General features: G+C 38.7%; 2 protein-coding genes across 3 annotated transcripts in view; one reads left to right on the forward strand and one right to left on the reverse strand.

Moving 5' to 3' along the window:
- Positions 1–659: 659 nt before the first annotated feature.
- NSMCE4A (NSE4A component of SMC5/6 complex) lies at positions 660–11252 on the reverse strand. Of its 2 annotated transcripts, none has more exons than XR_012624044.1 (11): positions 10847–11252; positions 9500–9580; positions 8773–8903; positions 7550–7701; positions 5516–5615; positions 4079–4169; positions 3519–3613; positions 2721–2769; positions 1939–2095; positions 1281–1372; positions 660–754 (listed from the first exon to the last, which is right to left on the reverse strand). XR_012624044.1 is itself a non-coding variant. In XM_074831446.1 (11 exons), exons 1-10 carry the CDS (start codon positions 11127–11129, stop codon positions 1289–1291), a joined length of 1155 nt encoding a protein of 384 aa, XP_074687547.1. In that variant the 5' UTR covers positions 11130–11252; the 3' UTR covers positions 660–754; positions 1281–1288. The 2 variants fall into 2 exon arrangements, 1 of the variants encoding a protein (XP_074687547.1); XM_074831446.1 differs by having other exon boundaries at positions 1939–2027.
- Positions 11253–19524: 8272 nt separating this feature from the next.
- The window catches only part of TACC2 (transforming acidic coiled-coil containing protein 2), a 152787-nt gene continuing 152492 nt past the window's right edge, over positions 19525–19819 (forward strand). Inside the window, exon 1 of the mRNA XM_074831449.1 lies at positions 19525–19701. The gene's annotated coding sequence lies outside the window, so the exon portion shown is untranslated. The remainder of the gene's footprint in view (positions 19702–19819) is intronic.

Below are 19819 nucleotides of genomic sequence, written 5' to 3' on the forward strand. Positions count from 1 at the left end.
CTCGGTTGTGTTGTAGATAACCAAAGATGATCAAACGATGTTTTCGCATACCCTCAGAGCCGGATCACACTTTATCACCCCCCAGAAACATGCTCGCCCAGGACAGCAGACCGCTTGGTAGCTACTACCCCTCGGGTGCTGGATCAGAAACCCTGCCTCACGATAAAAGGAAGGGAGAAACCCTAAAAACTCCAGAGACAATGGTCCTCCAAAAAGCATCTTCTGGAAATGGAGCTAGACTTTATTTATTCTGAAGAAAATAACGCCACGGCCTTAAATAGCTGTCCTGCCCAACTTACAACACCAAATACACGTGAGGGACTTGGGTGGGGGAAAGACAGAAAGGAGAAGTTTTTATCCTTTCCAAATTCAGACCTTGATTTCCAGAAGAGTAAAAACTGAAAGACTATCAATTTCTCCTGCAGCACCCAAGATCATCTAGATAAGATTATCACAGCAGAGATGGTTAACCATGCCACTTGCAGGCTGATATTGGGGAAAGACAAGGGATAAAAGAAGGGGGATAGCATTTCCTTTTTGTGAAAGCTTTTTTAAGTGTCAGTAAACCTTACATAAAGTAGTAAACTAAGCCACAATAAATAAAAAGTATATGGTAATAACCCTGTGACAAGTATAAACAAGACAGCTTACATGGAGTGTCATGATGTTCCAATAAAAATAAATTTAATTTTACAATATATACATATAAAATATTCTCTGAAGGAAACATTTAAAAATATTTTCTTTAAGGCACCTAGGGGGAAAGAAAAAAAAAAAAGACAGTAAGACAATATTCATTAAGATTTGAAACTTACCAAACAACTGTGACAATTAAAGAGTTCAATCCTATCGTTTAAAGGATTTTAGAGGGAATGAGGCTGTCTTCCCTTCCTGCTTCCCTAAGTTCTTCTTCAGACTATTCTATTAACAACATCAGCTGTCAGTAGGTTAAAATAGTACGAAAACTAAGCTATGATTCTTCATAGCATTGCATTCCAAGTACAAGTATAAAGTTTCAAAAATTAACAAGTATGGCACTTAACTGACCATCAAATCTAAAACTAAAGGGTTTTTTAGCTAATTACTGTGTAGAAGACTAGATTACATTTTTTTCCACGAAGAGATCAAGAATATAGAAGTGTTCCAGATGTTATGCAGTTACCCTGCTTATCGTTCTTCTACATTTGTAAGTCACAAGTAGTTTCCCTGCAGTTCTTCCACATGCATGAGGAACTCATGCACTGTATCCGTATTTAGTTTGATCTGTTAAAAGAACTTACGTGAAGAATTAAGCTATCTCCATTTGATCTTCATTTCTGTGAGAAGGAGGGCTAATCATGGGTTCTGTTATTTCATATGTTTCTACAATCTCCTGGTTAGAGAAGACAAGAGCACATAAGTTACAAGAGCTGAACTATTTCAAGTTAATTACAGTTACCCCCAGGTAAGTAATAAAATTTCTCACACTAAAGCACTATTTCAAATTACTAAGTTGCTTCTGCACATTCCGAGTGAGGAACAAGAGTATGTGCTAAAAACTACTTTTTGAATAAGATTTATTACAAACCATGAGGAAATGGTACAGAAAACTTCCCCTCTAGAAGCAAGTATCATATATAAGGGAAGAAACAGATTGCATACTTATGCAGTCTTCATATAAAACAGTAAAGACAAGACACTGCACAACTTAAAAGCACTTAAACTGACCAGGCTTCAAGAATCAAAGATGAAATTGCTATCCCAATTCTCAGTTTTCTTGCATTTAAAAAGCATTCATTAGATTTGTGATTGTTCTGGAATGTATAAAATTAAATGTACTGATAATGTAATACAGTAATACCCATGCCCAGCAGAGTTCACAACAGCACAGCTCTCAGATGCATTCTTACACTTAAGAGAAAAAAAATAATCAAAAGTATCAAGTGCTATCTAATATACCTTCCATTCTTGATGGGACAGAGATATGACGGCCTGGTTCCGTATTCCAGCAGCACGGTCATCCTCCCTGCTCTCGTCTTTTGAAGGCTCTGTTCAAAGTATAGTATTTTCATAGACTTCACAAGTGTAAAGTCAATTTCCTCCAGGAACACAAAATCTTCACAAAAAGCAAATCAATTACACATGCTCCACTAAGCTCATCTCTATCAATAGCCTGTACCATATACTTCTCAACAGATTTCTATAGTCTTACCTCCTAAAGATTTAGGAGCTAGTATTTCTCAGAGTCCCAGAAGGACCTAAGTATTTAATCCTTTATGAAATCCCACCAAAGTCTTAATCCTGTTGATATCCAGTGGGGAAGAAAGCCAGAGACCTCATACACAGGGTGGCATTTCCTTTCCAACTGTTTTGAAGTTACATCACTTCCCAACTCAGCCAAAGGAGACTTCTTGCACACAAAAATACCTTTTCTCAGCAAAGCGTAACAATGTTCATATACTTACTAGCAAAGATACCACTTAAAAGGTAATAACTTTTTATTTCTATTAAAAGAATTAATTTGTATAGATTAGCATAATGGCCTTTTTCCATATTTTGATATTTGAAGAGACTCCTTTCAGTTCCTCTCTAATCTCTTCATTCCTTCAATGCACTGCACATCCCCGAATCTCTACTCTTGCAACTAAAACACCTCTAAAACTTTGTGAAGACATAAGATGTAGCTGCTTTTCAATGTTGTACAAAAAAACCAATTATAGTCTTTTAAAGCTAGATTTTACCTATTATTGGCAATTTATCGTCATCCAGCTTTAATCTTGCAAGACCATCCTAAAAGACAGTAGGATTTCAGAAATTAGAGCTAATTAGGATAATACACTAAGATTTCTTTTTTAATTAATGTATTACATGAACAGGTACATGTATTGATAAAGAATTTTAATTGGCATACCAAAGAAGAAAAAAATATTTAAATATAGCACTTATTCATGAAGAACACGGCTGCTATAGGACAGTTGGTAACTGTTGGATTATAAAAAATCTGGTTTACTAAAAATTATTATTACTCATTAAATAGACTTGTTTTAACCTTCCATAATCACCTCACTATTCACTATAAACCTAGTCAAGAGTTCTTCTCTTTTCCCAAATTCGTTTTATTTATTAGACAAATAGTTTGAATTGTAAATCTACAGATTTGAAAAGAACATGAAACACTGCACTGACATACTTTCCTACAACCTCAATAACTCCTCTATAGTCTACAGCTACTGTTCTATAATCTAAAATGATGTGAGCTAGAATCCCTTTTTGAAAAGTGTACTGACAGCAAAAAATTTCACTATTGTTTTGTTGGTAAATTGACTGTAGAAGAAAAATCTAATTTAAAAAATAGTCTATCTACTGTTTTCTTTTTTATTCAGTTACCAAAAGATCACAGACTGTTTGTAGAAAACAAATCAGGATTCCTAATATTTAAATCCTGATCTGTCAATATTGAAGCCATAAAAACAACAAATCAGTATTTCCAGACAATTCCAGTATTTAAAATAAGATTTCAAGAACATGCCATGCCTTACCCTTATAATGAAGGACACATGAAAGATGTTTTCCACAGTGCGTGCAAAAGAGTTTGGATCAATCACAAGATCGAAAAAGGAAATAGGTGTTTCAGCTAGAGATGAAAAAATGAGTTAAAAAAAAACCAAAACAAAACAGGTGGTATACACAGAGCAAATATATGTAAACACAAACTTCAGAATGTCAGTACTCCTTTTAAAAACTAACTGAATGTTTATGTCATTTAGTTACAATGCTGAATTCTCAGTCCACTGCAAAAAGTAACAAATTTTCTAGAGAATATTATTTTCTTCCATCTTTTGCCACATGCATATACATACACAGTGACTATTTGACTGCCTTCCGGGCAAGAGGGTAGGATTTAGAGTTACTTTGCAATCAAACAGCAACTGATTAGTGTACATACAAAATAGTCAGTATATATCCTTCAACAATGATTTCTGCTTGCAAACTCCACCCAATTTTGTTTCTATAGTTTAACCACTTCTAGCTGTAGCAGATTAAAAGTATTCATCTTCTCAAATTGAATGCTTTAAAAGCTTAATCGAATCATACTTACGATCATTTTTAAAATGAGTTTGCAATAATCCCAAGATCCTCTCTACTTCTTTTTCTGTAGCTTCCTGATGAGACTCCTCCATTTTTTTTAACTGGAAAAAAGAAACAGTTTCACCTCAAATAACCACTGTTATAAGACAAGAATATGAAAAGGGCCTTTTATGAACACATAACATAAAAGACAAATTTTTCTCTCTATGCCACACATGCAAGGTTACAGAGACGGTTATGCAAACATGAGACAACTTACAAAGTGCTTTATGAACTAATTCCCATCTTACAGTATCAACGTGAAAGGCCACAGTTTATATGTTTTGATCCTATCTACAGGTCTTCGCTTACTTCCCAATAATTCTGTGGAACTGGGTTACCCCTACTGGTACACAGCCTGTGAGTTTACTGAAGAAGTTTATAAGCATAGAAGGGCAGTTCATTAAGATCTTAAACTTTTTCCTCAGAAAAGGCACCTAAGTTTATGTGTAAGAAACATCATGGCATGAAGTCTAAAGACACCATTACTGGGATTTTACAAATTTGTTCATTATCTGTAAAGCAGGTTACTCCAAACTGTCCTCGGGTACTGTAATCGGCAAAGTACCAAATTCATTTTCCAAGGGCAGTCTTCAGTAACTTGTTTGCTGTTCCTGTTAGCCAACACTTTGCCTTTGACCACCTTGCAATAAAGCAGGCTACAGAAACTTTCACACATAACTATGTATCCAACACAGATTAACATGTACGCTGATCATCAGTGTTTACCTAAGCAAACCACAAAGAGCAGTCACACACTGCTGAAAGCAACTGTCTCAAAACCCCAGCTCCTCTTCTTCCCAGTACAAACTATATCAGAATAATTTCTATCACTATTTGGAGTATTATGAAGTAAGCTGTATTTAAAAAGACATACTCAACATTTTGCCTCTATGTACTGGCACTATCAGCCAGTGGTTCCCTATAACAACATGGTTTATTTTGTCAAAGTTTCACAAGTAAGCCTAAGTATTCTCACACTTTTGCCTTTCTGCCAGAGCAAGACAGAAAGAATAGGGCAACAGAAAGCAGGGAAAATAGTGGTTAAGTCAGCTAATTAATTTGCTGTTGTTTAGTGCAAATGTCACGCAGTTAGACACTTTTTAAATAAAAATTGAAAACACGCTAATGGAAAGAAGTCTCTTTTTTGTTTCTTTTCAAAGCAGAGAGCATCAGAGCACGTAAGCTAACCTGAACTTGAAAAAAAATAAATCTTATTTCCTTCCACTGAGTGAAATACTGCAGCCTACACAAAACAAATTAAGAAGCCTAATAACGAAGTCTGAAACCTTTAGTATGACACAGTTTGTAACTACAAAACCCAAAACAACATGAACAGAAAGATTTACAAGTCACTTGTAGTAACTATGCCATAACAAATCGTTAATAAAGATAACACTTCACAAACCTGAGCAGGCATTGCTCGTATTCCTTCTTCTCCTGTCATCTTTTTCTGCCTCTCAATCCGTTGCTTTGGTACAGGAGGATCAGACTTGAAAGATCCCAACCTAACCAAAATAAAAAGAACATATGTATGGAAATATGTTTTACATTATATGCTAAGAAACCTATGTACTGAGCAGTTGATCTCCCAATAAAAGTGTAAAGTAATGACTGATATCTAAAAACAAAGCTTCATCAGAGATTTCTGTAAACAACCATCCCCAAAAATTGCTCCCAATATATGTTGACAGCTTCAAACCAGAATTATCAACAGATGTACAAAATCTGATGCAATTGTTCCAACTTTTTTTTAAGAAAACAAAAACTTTAAATCTACTTTTCTTAAAACTAGTTAAGAAATTAATCAGAGTATATGGTTCATATCCTCCAATATCTCCGTTTGAATTTATTACAAACTTTTCTTCCTGAAAACTCTCTCCATACAATATTTATCTCTTTTTCATCTATAGTTTAGTTTCTGTAAGTTCAGGTTTGCAACAAGCTTTTTTTTTTTAAATAAAAGAAAGTCACAAATTTTTAAGATATAGTCAATCAATAGAACATTCAGTACACTAAGAAGAGTTTCTCATTAAACAACGTGAGTGTAATATACGTACTAGATTTAGGCACTTTCTTGAAGTGCTTACCTCTCTCCATTGACTATATAAGGAACTTAGGCTCCTAACTTTGGTTGCCTTGAGTCTCCACCAAGTTAAGATGCCTAAAGAGGAGAGTGTGAATTGAGACTCAAATCAAGTTAGTGAGCTCCAACTGCTCAATTTCAGAAGTCACAGACCGAACATGGAAAAAAAAAAAAAACAACAAAAAAAACCCAAACCAAAAAAACCCTCAGGCCTCAGATAAGAATAGATGGAGTCAGAAATAAGTAGTTGTTTTCCTAAACTGAGAACTACACTTTATTATTTAAAGTTAACACTCTGTGAATATTCACACATCTTCCATCAAAAGCCCATCATTACCTAAGATGTCAAAATGCAACTAATAGGAAAAAAAGTCTTTCTGGCAGTCAGTTTCGTCTGGATGACTGGAAAAATATACTTATTGTTTAGAGCTTACAGCCTGAAAGTGCAAACACAAGATTGAAATATCTCAATTCGCTATCTAACATTAAATACCAGGTATTGTATGATCAAATCAGTATATTCAGCAACTTTCTTACAATTACAGTGATCTTTAGCGGGGTGGAACATGTGTAAAAATCATAGACAACTGAATATTATTCTATCAGTTCTGTCACTGATAATTTAATTGAACTAGATCCAGCTACTGTAGGCTGACTTTATGAGAGATTTAAATCAGAGCGTTGCTATAAGCCAGGTGACTAATGGTCATCTGACAGCAGCTAAAAGGCTCCTACTAAATGAGTTGCCTACACATAAGGAGAGATGACACTAATTCTACATAAAGCCACGTGCCAGTTCTCAGGTGATTTCTTCTGAAGGCAGAGCTAGAAAGCAAGATTCTAAAAGACAACCCATTAACACAGATGTACAAGAAGAACTGCTGGTCTCTTCATGATAATACAATCATCAGGTAAAAGATAGAGACCCTGACCTCCCATAACTGTCTGGGAAAGAGGAAAAAAAAAAGAAAAAAAATATTCCTCTATTCATGATTCTGGCTGCAGCTTGTACAGGGGGAGTAAGATGAGGGAAGAGTCAGCTTCTAAAGGAAAGAGGATCACTTCTACTGGTTTTGGTCTGAAACAGGTAAATCAAGTATACCCTGCCACCTCTACTAGATATAAGTGATACTATTTTGTAGCCAAGCCAAACCAAAATCAGAGAGAGAAATATTATGAAATATTTTGGAGACAAGGAGTTCACTGTACCATAAGAACACAGACCACACAGAAGTTCTTGTTGACACTCTGTGACTGGAGATTAAACTCTACTCAACCCCAGGGCATTAAAGACAAGAAACAATTAAGGCCATTAGCTTATGCTGCAGTATATACTATTTCCTTAAATAAACTTACATATAGTGAAAAGAAGGTGCTCTTCTGAAGTACTTTTCTGTTTCTTCTCCCAGTTTATGCCAGGCATTACTAGGTAAATAGCCAGCTGAAATGCCCTCAGAATCATTGCTATTTTCTTCTACTTCTATGCGATTTATACCCATGAAGGTTAGCTACAAAAGAAAAAAAAAAAAGCCGCAATGAAAATTCACTTAGAGAAAGATCAGTAGATACAATATTGGTGAAATACTGTATTCTGGTGTTTGTCCTGCTAGATTAATATTTAATATCACTGCATAAGAGCCTTGACTTTCCTGAAGATACTGTGAAAACAGAAAAACACATACAGACTTGTATTCAGCAAGCAATGGAAAAAAGAGCTATAGGTAAATAAAACTGCCTATATTCCAACAGAATTTCAGTGATGTATGAAGTAGCAAAGCATTAGTTAAATTGCACTATAAAGCTAAGATGTCTCACAGTTTCTGAACACCACACACTTCCAGGAAGCTCAGCTTCCCAAATACCATAAAGCAACTTATTTGGCGCAACCCTGCATCCACCAATCCAGACTACCCCAGGAAAAATTTCAATAAAACAAGTGAATTTGATGGTTTTTATATTGCAGAGCTCTAGATTTGACCAAAGACTCAGACTCCTTATTAATCTGCTGTAACATAAGAGGAAATTTTCGGGGGGGGGGGGGGGGGGAAAGGGGGAAAGTCTGCTTCAAAGCTATTCTGAACTGACTCTTCCACTCAGAGTACAAAGAGACAAACATGTCAAGTCTAAAAGCATTCAAGCAATCCAAAGTCCCATTTCATGTCAGTGACACAGGGCCTTGAGAACTCCATCCAAAAACACATGAAGCAGTGGACATGATAAAGAAGCTACTTAGCCACTGGGAAACTACAACACAGTGGGTATAAAAGAAAGTGCACAAGACTGATCTAAGAGCACAATCTGACTGAGCTGTGATAAAGTAGCAGCAATGCAACAATGGGGGGAGGATGCCTGCATTTTAAGTTAGATTTTCCCCTATGCATATTGGAAATGCTTAATACATAGTTTAAAATAATTAACAACACTAACCAGAAAATTAAAGAAATTCATAGGAAGAGTGTTAAGTTCCATCAGAACCGTCATGTATTGCCTGACAATCTGAGGCTTTTATTTTACAATTCTGTAACAAATAGGGCAAACCTCTAGTAAAAATGTTAGCAAATTCAAAGTCTGAGACTTACCAAGTCTTCTGCAAATACTAGTGAATCAAATGCTGCCATCTCAGAGTGCAACTCATTGGCCTTCTCCTTTCCTAGATTTGATGCTAAGACAAGAAATTGGGCATCCAGCGCAGCTTCTCGTGCACAGGAAACTGTTACAGAAAAGTTTTAATGTTAATAATATGAAATTGTCAAAAATATAATAATAAAATTTAGCATACAGACTATTCTGGATGTAAAGCTTTGTAAATCATTTTACTGCACATTTTACTCTAACACACTTACTTACATAATCCTTATAATAACATTTGCATTTTAAAAAAAGCAAGAGAAAATGAGATGACACTGACAAAGGCAAGCATAGAAGAATAACATATCTTAAAGAATAAGACGTATTTTTTTATTGTCATGTTTTCCATCTTTCCAAGTGAAATAAACCCTTCTACACTAATACCTGTTAGAGGTACTACTTACGTACATTGTTGTACAGAGTCAAGATACAGCAAGGAGTGTTTCTAAGTGCAAATAAACACTAAAGTAGCAATATTTATTTTCTCATATCAACTTATTCGAACAATTCCTCTTCAACTAAACATATCTGTTTCAAGCTATACTTTAATAATTCTGATAAAGTACTTGGATGTGAACTTCATTCTCTTGCCCTTTTTTGTTTATAAGCCATCATTGCCTCACACTTGGCCAACTGTCAAGCAAACACCTCTAATAAGGATGACAAAATTTGTTTTACCTCCACTGAACAGTTTGTTGGCTTCTTCTAAAGCTTCTGTCAGTCTGTTGCTTTTTGAACTCAGCATATCCTCACGATTTTCTGGGGGGAAGGGACACAAATGAAATCCTAAATTACTTAAATACAGAAGCATCAAGAAATACATACTTAGACCTTAATCAAATCTGGCTGGTTCACAGCCCATCATATACACAAAAATACAGAATATAGTTATAGCACCTCAATTGCAAGATTATGTAGGCTCCATTTTATTAATGCTTATGCATTAACTCAGTTTGAAGAGGAAGTTTTCCATTTACTTCAATGGAAAAAGATTTATATGGTTGAAATTACGTTAGTAGATCCCAGATTCCTCTTGGTTCCAGTAAAATATCTGTATTTGAGTCAAAGCAGCTACCAGATACCATAGTTGTCTGTATGTGATTTGCCTTACCCTTAAGGATTTTCATGAAACAAACCAACCACCAAAAATACATGCTTGGTGATTTCCAAAGATCACCACGTCAACCACAGTTACTTATATTTAGCAGTCTACATATGATTTAATAAAGCTTTCAGATGTCCACTTCTGAACAGTTACTCACAGCACTGCTTCTAAGGACATACACCCTACTCAATGTGCTGTCATACCACTGTTGTTTTTCTCCATAAACACAGGCATCCCTAAACTGCATTGTAAATACCTCTACAAATTTAACAAGTATGCAGAACAGGACCAACACCACATGTTGCTAAATGTGGCAGTGCTTACCCAAACAACTATTGCTATGCTTTCATGAGAAATACAACACACTCCAAACACAGATGGGAGAAGTACTGACACACCTGTCTAGAGAGATGCTGAAAATCCCGCAGCACTTTCTGGAAAGCCTAAGAATAACTGTCTGGTCCAGGCAGATACTGGTACCTGCGGTTTCAAATTAAAGCTCGAACACCATGAACGCAAAATTAAAGGCTTTCAGTACATCTCCGGGTCTAAAGCTGATCGTTCCCCTGCAGCAATGCAGCCACGCACATCCCGTGCAGGTAAACCCCTCATAGCCTTGCAAATGCTTCCAGGGATGCAAATTTCGCTCTAACTACAGGCCCAAAAATTTCAGCACCCAAGGAACTCGCAGTTCCCACGAAAGCTTGAAGCATCCCTCCAAAAAAAACCCAGAAGGTCAAGCTACCAACCTGGCACCTAAACGACTGCCCCGGCACCCACTCGCAGCCCTCATCTCCCGGGGCCAAAGAGGCATCCCCTCCGGCGGAAAGTCCCGGGGCCGGGCACAGGCCGGCGGGCCCCCCCCCCGCTCCCCGCCGCGGGCCGGCCCGCTCCTGAGGGGAGCCGCACCCCGGGCTTACGCTGCACGTTGTAGATGAGCTCCCGGTACTGGTTCCGGATCATCCTCCTGCTGCGCTCATCGCCGGCGCTCGCCCCGCTCTCCGACCGCCTGGCCTGCTCGCCCGCCGCCTCCGGTTCCTCTCCCTCCTCCCGGGAGCCCGGCGGGCGCCGGCGCCTCGGCGCCCGCTGCTTGTGCTGGAGCACGGCGCCGTCGCCCGAGGTGGACGGCAGCGAGAGGCGGCCGCGCTCCGCGCCCGCGTTCCACGAGGAGGAGAAATCATTGCTTCCACTCGTCTCCGCCATGGCTAGTCCGCGCCCCGGGCCTTCAGGAGCCGCCGCGAAAGACACGCGGGAAGCCGCCGCCCCGGGCAGCCACGGCCCCGCAGGAGGCGCCGGGGGCGCGGCGACGCCGTTACCGGTCGCGACGGCGGCCCGGAAGGGCCAAACCCGCGGGAAGGGCGGGGGGGAGGCGGAGCGGGAGGGGCGGGGCGAAGAGGAGGGGCGGGGCCAAGAGCGCCACAGGCAGCTCCGGCGCGGGTGCCGCCATCTTCGCTGTCCAGGGAGGTCGCTGCCGGGGCTGGAGACCGGCAATGCCTGATCCCCATCCCCATCCCCATCCCCATCCTGATCCTGATCCTGATCCTGATCCCTGTCCCGGTCCCGCGGGCAGGGTCACTCCCTGAGGGCACACCCGCCGGCGGGGATCGGCGGCCGCTCTCTGAGGTAACGGCGGCCTTGTACCAGAGCGGGCCGCGGCAGCCGGGCCGCCCACCGCTCGCAGCCCCCCGGTTGGTTGGCCTTGGCTCGCTCCAAAATCAGTCGCGCCTCAGTGAATCCTTGCGAGTAACCCCGAAAAGTCCGCTCACGCAAGACAAAGGCGTGACTCACTGCCACTCGGATTAAGCAAGTTTTCTGCTTTTGAAAAGTTGAGCGGAAAAGTCCTAAAAGGTTCACCTTTATTAAGGAGTGGAAATGTACTGATGAACCTGATGGTAACAAATCTTCCATCTGCTTTTAAGCTTCTCTAACATCTGAGGAGTGAAAGAGGTGAAAACTGGAGGCAAAGAGATGCTGTACTTGACTGAGCATCCCTAATACCTATATTTCCATATAAACATATGGATTCATCACTAAGCAGAGATCTGCTCTGGCAAATGAAGTAACAGATGTATACTTTGAAGTGGAATAGACTCCTAAATTAGTTAATCATGACCAGTGGTGTTGCTTATACAAAAAGCAACAAAGCTGAGTTAAATGTAAGAATACGTATTGTTAATTTACTAGGAAGAAATATATCTTCAGTATTTTGAAATTATCCCCAACCAGGCCTTACAAGTCTGGAAAATTCAGCAACATTCAAATTGTCATTTCATGATGAGCATTTTATATTACAGAAAAAAAAAAAATAATACACAGTTTCTCCTCTCTGTTCCTTTCCCAGTGCCAGTATCATTAGAGTTGGGTATAGTGTAATGGTGGATCTGGCTTGTAATTTGGAGCAGTGGGCCAAGTAATGTCCCTCATTGCCCTTATTGTCTCATAGTTCATAAGTAGTAGAATTGTTGTAAAAATATCAGTAATTTAGGAATCGTGCTGAATGATTATTTCTGACATCCTGATGATCCTACTAAGAGTCACTTGAAGTAAACGTTTAGTTTATGTTATGTTCAAGGAAGAAACAGAATGACTAGACGTGGGTATCTCTAGGTTTGCTTTATTAACAACTCAGAGTTGGGCCAACACTGCGGTGAATGGCAAATGTCCAAAGGACTTGCATAGTTTCTATACTATTTCTAAATCTATTACTTAAATCAAAGTCTTTGTAAGTTTCCACTCAACCTTTTAGTTCTTGATTCTCATCATTTATTAACGTTCACTACAATCCCCTGTCTCAGCCGAATTCTTCTGGTTCCAATCCTTGTTTTAGTTTCAGGGTCATCTTTCAGGTCATCATCTACTTCATCTTTCTTCCACTAGTTTTCATCTCGCACAATTCTGAGAAAGACTTGAAGATGTTCTATTAAAAGCTTAGGTAGAGCAAGCAGTTTCTGTATACTAAATTCTCTTAATCTAGCAAAACACCTGTGTTTAGTCAATTAATCATCCTTTGTTAAAACTGTCTCTATATGATTAGCTTGACTGGGTTTTAAACCAGCCTTGACTTGGGACTATACAAGAAGCAGGCTAAGAACACTTTTCAGGCCTGTTGAGCAGCATTCTATTATAAGACAGCTAAATCCTGAACACATTTTACTAGGCCTCAAAATCTATTTCAAATATACCAGAAGTTATATTTGAAATTCTTCTACATGTTATCACACCAATCAAATAAAACAATCATTAGTAATCTATTTCAGTTATGAGTATAGAGTTTGCACAAGATTCTGATGAAAAGAGAACTAAAAGAATATGTAATAATATCAAGTTGCTATAATCTGTAAGAAATTTAAAACAGCCATATATGTTATAGGCTTAATTCCTGCTTTCCTGGTTACAGCATGTAACCCCTTAATCACAGAGTTCATAACGTTACAGTAACACGTATGCTCTCTGCTTCAGTGTACTGTGTAGTGTTCAAACATAGTGACACGATTGCCTAGAAATTTTTACAATTTCAGTAAATTGGGAAACAGGAGGCAAGAGTTCAGAACCTTCACACTTTCACAGTGACTTCCTGAGGGCTTCAGCAGGCTGGAAATAGTCTGGTAAAGCAGCCAGAGAGGCAAAAAGAAGTAGCTTTCTCATCATTTGGATAATTTAAGTCCAATTGGTTGTAAAGCAAGTTCTCTTACTCAAGATTCACAGTTGCAAGACTGCATCTTCCATTGTTAATGTATATTCATGTAACCAGTTAGAAAAATAAGGCATTCTAGGTGTAATGAACACTAGCATTAGAAGAGATTTTTAAATTTGGGAATCTTTCATGTTATTGATGCAGAATAAAATACACTTTGTATTAGAGAAAAGGCATTGGGCTGAAGTATTCTGTAATTTTAACAGAAACTAAAAGTCATTAAGAGGGCAGATCATTAACAACAGAACCACATTGCTTCTTGCATTGATAAAATCCCAGATTTTTTACAAGAACACATTCAGTAGCAGGGATTCCCATCCCCCTGAAGTCCCAAAACACAGTCGTCTTTCCTTCATAGTGCATGTCAGTCAACTCCAAATTTTCTTAGACATTCATAATTTAGTTGAGCATTAATCCAGAGGTGCGTTGCGTTCTCCTAAGAACTTGACATACTTGTGAAACTTAAGGCAAAATCTAAACGCATGACTTACTGCAGGTCAGTACAATTAGTATGAAACTTTTTACAAGTTTGCAAAAGCTCTGATCCGTGCAAAGATATTGCCTGTCAAAATTAATTCCTTGTGTGAATCCATTGACTCCAGCAAAGCTGTGCTAAAGGATGATTTTAGCCAAATACATTGTTTCAAGGACAATGGACGCCACTTAATATATTGCAAATTATCAATAAGGGTTTTATTAAATATATGATTAGAATAACAATATAGTACATTAAATGTTGATTTCTAGGAACTTTCCTAATGACTTTTTAAAAATCATTGCGAGGAATCTAGGTAATTTTTTTTCAGCTTTCTCTGCTTAATTTTCAAGTTCAGATTAATCCTGCAAAATATAAATACGTAACACTTAGTACTTCATTCTGTGATTAAAACTATTGTGTTGGTCTAATTATTGTGGTGCTTTATTAGAGTATTTTTAGCAGGAGTTCTAAAACATCTTCATAGATCAGACTGATTCAGTATACAGTCAAAACTACCTTGTCTCCCAGTACTTCTGCCAGACTACAGACTGCAACTCTGCATAAGCTATCTTTCAAAATATGTTTTAAATGTTTCATTTTCCACTGCAAAGTTACTGAATTATGGTTTGGACTCTTGAACAATTTTCTATTCTTATACTTTGTGTGACTAGTATAGTGCTGTCCAATTTGCATTGCAAATTCATCATGAGGAGGATGCTTTTGTACCCTAACACAGAAAGTCTCAAGAGACAGTCCAAACAAGACTCAGGCCCATTGTACAATGCAGTACACAAACACATAGTGAGAAATATTCCCTCTTCTAAGACTTTCTAAGACACTACAAAATGCAAAATGCTGAGCTGGGTGGGAGGCAAAGTGGTAAAAGGTTCAATACGAGGTGAAAGGTTCAATACCTTGCTGAGGAAATCCTGTTGTATCCAGTCTCATACAAACACTAATCTCGTGTTTCTGAAGATGATGCTTGCTTTCTGGAAATCTGTGTTTGACCTTTCTTGGTGCTTAGACAAGCAGGGCCTTTTAGGCAGTGGATACAAGAGCAAAATATCCCACAGACTACTCTTTGTCCCAAATATGCAACATAGTAGCAAAAAATTCTTAAAGAGGCAGCCCAAATTAACCAAAAATGAAATGCTAAAAAGCACAGTAGTACAGCAAATACTGTGCAGCGTATAAATTCACTTTTAACAAGAACATTGTGCACTGTAAAAGGATTTCAACAATTACTGTCACATACCTACAGTAGCTTGTATTTATATGTGAAATAAGACCACTCCACATAGATTAGTGGCGTTTAATCTGAATTTAGTTTTCGCTTTCATCACAAAAACCTCTTTCACTGAAGCTACACGTGCCACTTGGGAGTGAAAAGAGAGAAAAAGCCTGCTGCTGCTTGTCGTGTGGTGCAGTCTGGCACAGCACACACAATGCAGCTGTGTGTGAGACAGAAGGTGAATGCTCTCGGGACTCCTAATTCCTGTTCCATCTTCTTGTTGCAGAGAACAGACCGGCAGTTTCAGAGAGCATCACCAAGCATCATGGGTCATCTGGAGAAATTGAATCTGGGAGCACCGACGGGAAGGAGGACAGAATTTCAGGGGTGGAAGCGTCAGCCAGCGCAGCCCTCGGTGTGCTGTCTCATGACTGGAGGGTGACACAGAGCCATTGTGCCAGCATGGATTATCCTCCATGTAGGTAGGCACATACATTCTGCAGGCCTCCCGTAGATCTACAAAGATGTCTACGTTCTTGAGTCCTGTTAATTTCAGTGGGAAGAAGTGCCTAAATTGTGCAGTAACTAGATCCCCTATTTCCAGCTCTTGCTGTAACAGTTGTCCATAAACTATCTTATCAAGTGAATGAATGATTTTTGACCTGTGCTGTAGCAGTATTGTGTGCAGCAGGTTCCTGATACAGACAGCAAAAGGCACAGAGGAGCAGAAGAATGAGGGCCAAAACCAGCGTTTCAGGCTATAGGACAGGTTGTGAGGAACTCTTACTGGTCCCAGCTATAGCAAGGGCATATTGTGCACGATTCAAGAGAAGTTGCAGCAGTGTTCCCCTCCCATCCACAGTGATATGGCATCCCACTGACAATTATTTTCTTAGGAAAACATGAGCACTGTACCGGTAGCTGATTTTCAAACATAGTTTAACAGCTGGAAGCCAGAAGTGGCATCATGCAACCAGCAGATTCTGCCTCCTATGCCACTAACTCTGTTTAAGAATTACATTATTTACCTGAAAATTAATTTACAACACAAGCAATATCACTTCTCATGTCCCAGACCTCCCCTTCCAGAATAATGCCATTGCCTTCTGTAAGCTGACTCACAACACATGGCTTTGGAAAAAGGGGAAATATAGGGGGATATTATTAAAAAACTACCATATATGCTCTTAATGTATGCAGACTTTTCCTCCCAGTGAGTCCAGATGTTAGGATGCAAATATAGTCTTAACAAATGTAAGTGTGTGTGTTACAGATTTTTTAATATCATCTGACTCCGCTTAATATGAACTAAATATCTTGCAATATTGCCAGACATTCCTCTGCATTTTTATTTTGAGAGTTCTGCTTGCCCAGGTGATCAGATCTCCATTTTCCTGACTCCTATTGTGCCAATTGTTACTGTCACCAGTGAAAGCAGTAACTTAAGAAAATGGTCTATGTTCAGTGCATTATGAGATTTTCAAATTGTTTTTACTCACCGAGACTACTTTTTCATCTGATGTTTGTTCAGTTTTCATACATGTATATTTGAAAAACATTATTTTGATTGAAATGAGAAGACTTACGTAGAGGAATCCTAAAATAAATATTTCAAATTTATTAGCAGAGATTCACTGTGTGCAGATTTCACTGTTCCCTCTTTTGACTCCTCTCAGAGTGCAGAAACACACATAAAGTTTCTGGCATTTAGCAGAGGATCTCCAACTGAATTCTAATTCTTAATGATGCAGATTTTTTATATATCATGATATGCAGGAGCTCCCATGGATACTGTATTTCAGCAAGCAATAGGTAGTCTCCATTGTCATCAAATACAGAGTAGTAATGGGGTTTTTTTATGGTGCTGAGAAGTGAATTACCAGTGGTGTTCACTGTGCATCCCAAATAGCTCCAGAGCTGCCCAGCATGCAGGTGCTCTCATCTAGAGCCAATAAACTGGGGATCTACCACCATTCAATTTAATATCAAATCTAATAATTTGTCCAGTTCTGGAAGATTGGTCTCCTGATGTGAACATCCCCAATCTGCTAGCAGATGTTCCTAGGCATTAATGGAAAGAGACATGGTTTTAAATGAGACAGCTTAGTCACTGCCCAGGAGTGTTGCCTATGGCTTTAAATCATAAACTTTTGCATTTCCATTTAATACACCAAAATAAATGCTACTAATCAGAATGAGGAGATAAAACAAGAAATTAATTGTCTAAGAACATGGCACTACAGGACCTGTTGCCCCGTGATGGCTGTTCCTGACATAAAGATAATCCTGGTAATCTGAAATGAGGCCTAGACTAATTGAAAACATCAGAAACAAAACATCCGAGATACTTGCCATTCAGCTGCCAGCTCTGCAAGCAAACACAGATGAAGGGAATTTCTTTTAATGAGTGTAGCTAACTTTAAAAAATTGTTTTAGCAATGTAGAAGTGTAAATTCATATACTTGGTTCTTGCAGCAGCTTTTCTTTCCATATTTACAGATAAACCTGTGGGAGGTAAAAATCTAGCACCAGATACTCTTTCAGAAGAGTGGACTAGATTACAGCCCATCAAATCACAGTATACAATGTCTAAGAAGGTATTTTCAGAGGAGTATGAAAGAACAATTATTAATAGAACTCTGAGAAAAACCTGGGGCCCAATCTGATGGGATGTCAGGGAAAAAACCCTGACAGGATCAAACCCTCATTGGCACCAGGAACTCTTTGATGACTTGGGAAGTTTCATTAAGTGTAAGACTGACACAAGGTTGCTACGACAACATGTGGAAATCACGGTGGCAGAGACTAAAATGCTTAAAACCTTCCACTTTTTCCCTACAATCAAACAGCAATTTAGTTTAGGAAAACAAAAAGAAAATCTTTGCAAGGAGGAGTGGGAAATATATACATACATACATCAGTGATGCCTCAGAGCAGAGAATAGCCAGACAGCTGCAGCCTTGGTGGTCCATCCAGTACATTTCTAATGGAGGAACAAAGGAATTAAAAGCAAATGCAGAACAATGTCAGATTTTTGCAAAAGAAAAAGCCAATTAGTGCTCTGTAGAGTTGTGCCCATATTTTGCATAACTGCATGGCAATTTTTTTCACATTGACATTTTAATATGCTGATAATTTCTGTATTCCCAAAAAATTCATGAGAATTCACTTTTCTTTATAGTGGGCTCTAGAAGTTATCACCTATTAGACATTACCAACACCATGCAAACAACTTAAACCTAAGCACTTTTGTGATAGGTTTAATCCTATAACAGCAATCATTTGTAATAATGTGAATATATTCTTATTACATGTGTTTAAAGGCCTGTAACTCATGACCTATTATGAAAGAAATAATTTTTTCCTCTCTGAAATAATGTATTCCAAGGGAGGATTTTCCAAAAGTACCACATAACTGAAAACATGCTGTGTTTAAAAGTCATTTCTATGACTGGTGTGGGTTTCCTATTCCAGTGACATGTGCTTTGGGGATTTATAGTTAAGACAACTCTATACTGAAGTGGCTTGGTTTTTTTCCTGAAAGGCTCACAGATGTAACACTCTAACTTCAACCACAACATTCAAACAAGTGGGCTCAAAGTTCCATCTTAGCCATGGTGAGACGCGACAAGCTGCTTTCCCTCTTCTCTGACCTCATGGACAAGAGAAGACTGAACACAGGCAAAGGGATGAGGACTGGAACAGAGGCAGGAGACTTCCTTTTCCTTCTCTGCCCCCTGCCAGGTAATCTACTAGCATTCCCAGACTTGGAATGTTTATTCTGAACTCCAGCAAAGCACTCCTCATGAAATATGCAGAGCAGTGCTGACTTGCAATGGTCTTCTTAAAGCAGCTATCTCTTTTAGCCATGCTGTGGTTATATGCATTTGTCAGGTGCTAAACTGATTCATTTTCCCAACCTTCACTTACTAAATTAGTCAGGTGAAAGAGACAGCCTGATACTTAGTAATTATAGTCCTGGAGTGAAAAGGCAGAGGGTAAAATTCCAGTTACAGTGGTGTATCATGGAACTTGTCTCACTGCCTTAAGCAGACGGTATACTAACAACAACGGCAGCAGTCTGCACCCAGTGTGCAGGACCTCTCTCATGTTATTCTCATCCAGCAACTGAGAATTCCTGTGAAGAACTGATGTGTCACAGCCCTACAGCTCCCTGGGTCAGATTCCTTACACTTCATAGCTATCCAGCATAGTGTTCTCCAACAGAAGCCAATTCACATTAATAGAACACTTTCATGTGATCCAGGGAGAAAGGGGATCCATACACCAGCTAGGAGTGCAGGAGTGCAGAAGATTATAAAAATCAGGGACAGGGTGGGGCATTTTCATTTTTAGTCTAGAGGAAAATTGGGTAAGTAATTTTTTTATTAGTTCTTTAAATTTAAAAATGTCTAGACTCAAAGCAGTTTACTAATTATGTTTTAGACATTACAAAAAGACAAAGGGAGTGTCTTATAAGTAAAAGAAAC

Source organism: Strix aluco, chromosome 7 (assembly GCF_031877795.1).
Source record: "Strix aluco isolate bStrAlu1 chromosome 7, bStrAlu1.hap1, whole genome shotgun sequence".
NCBI classification, from domain to species: Eukaryota; Metazoa; Chordata; class Aves; order Strigiformes; family Strigidae; genus Strix; species Strix aluco.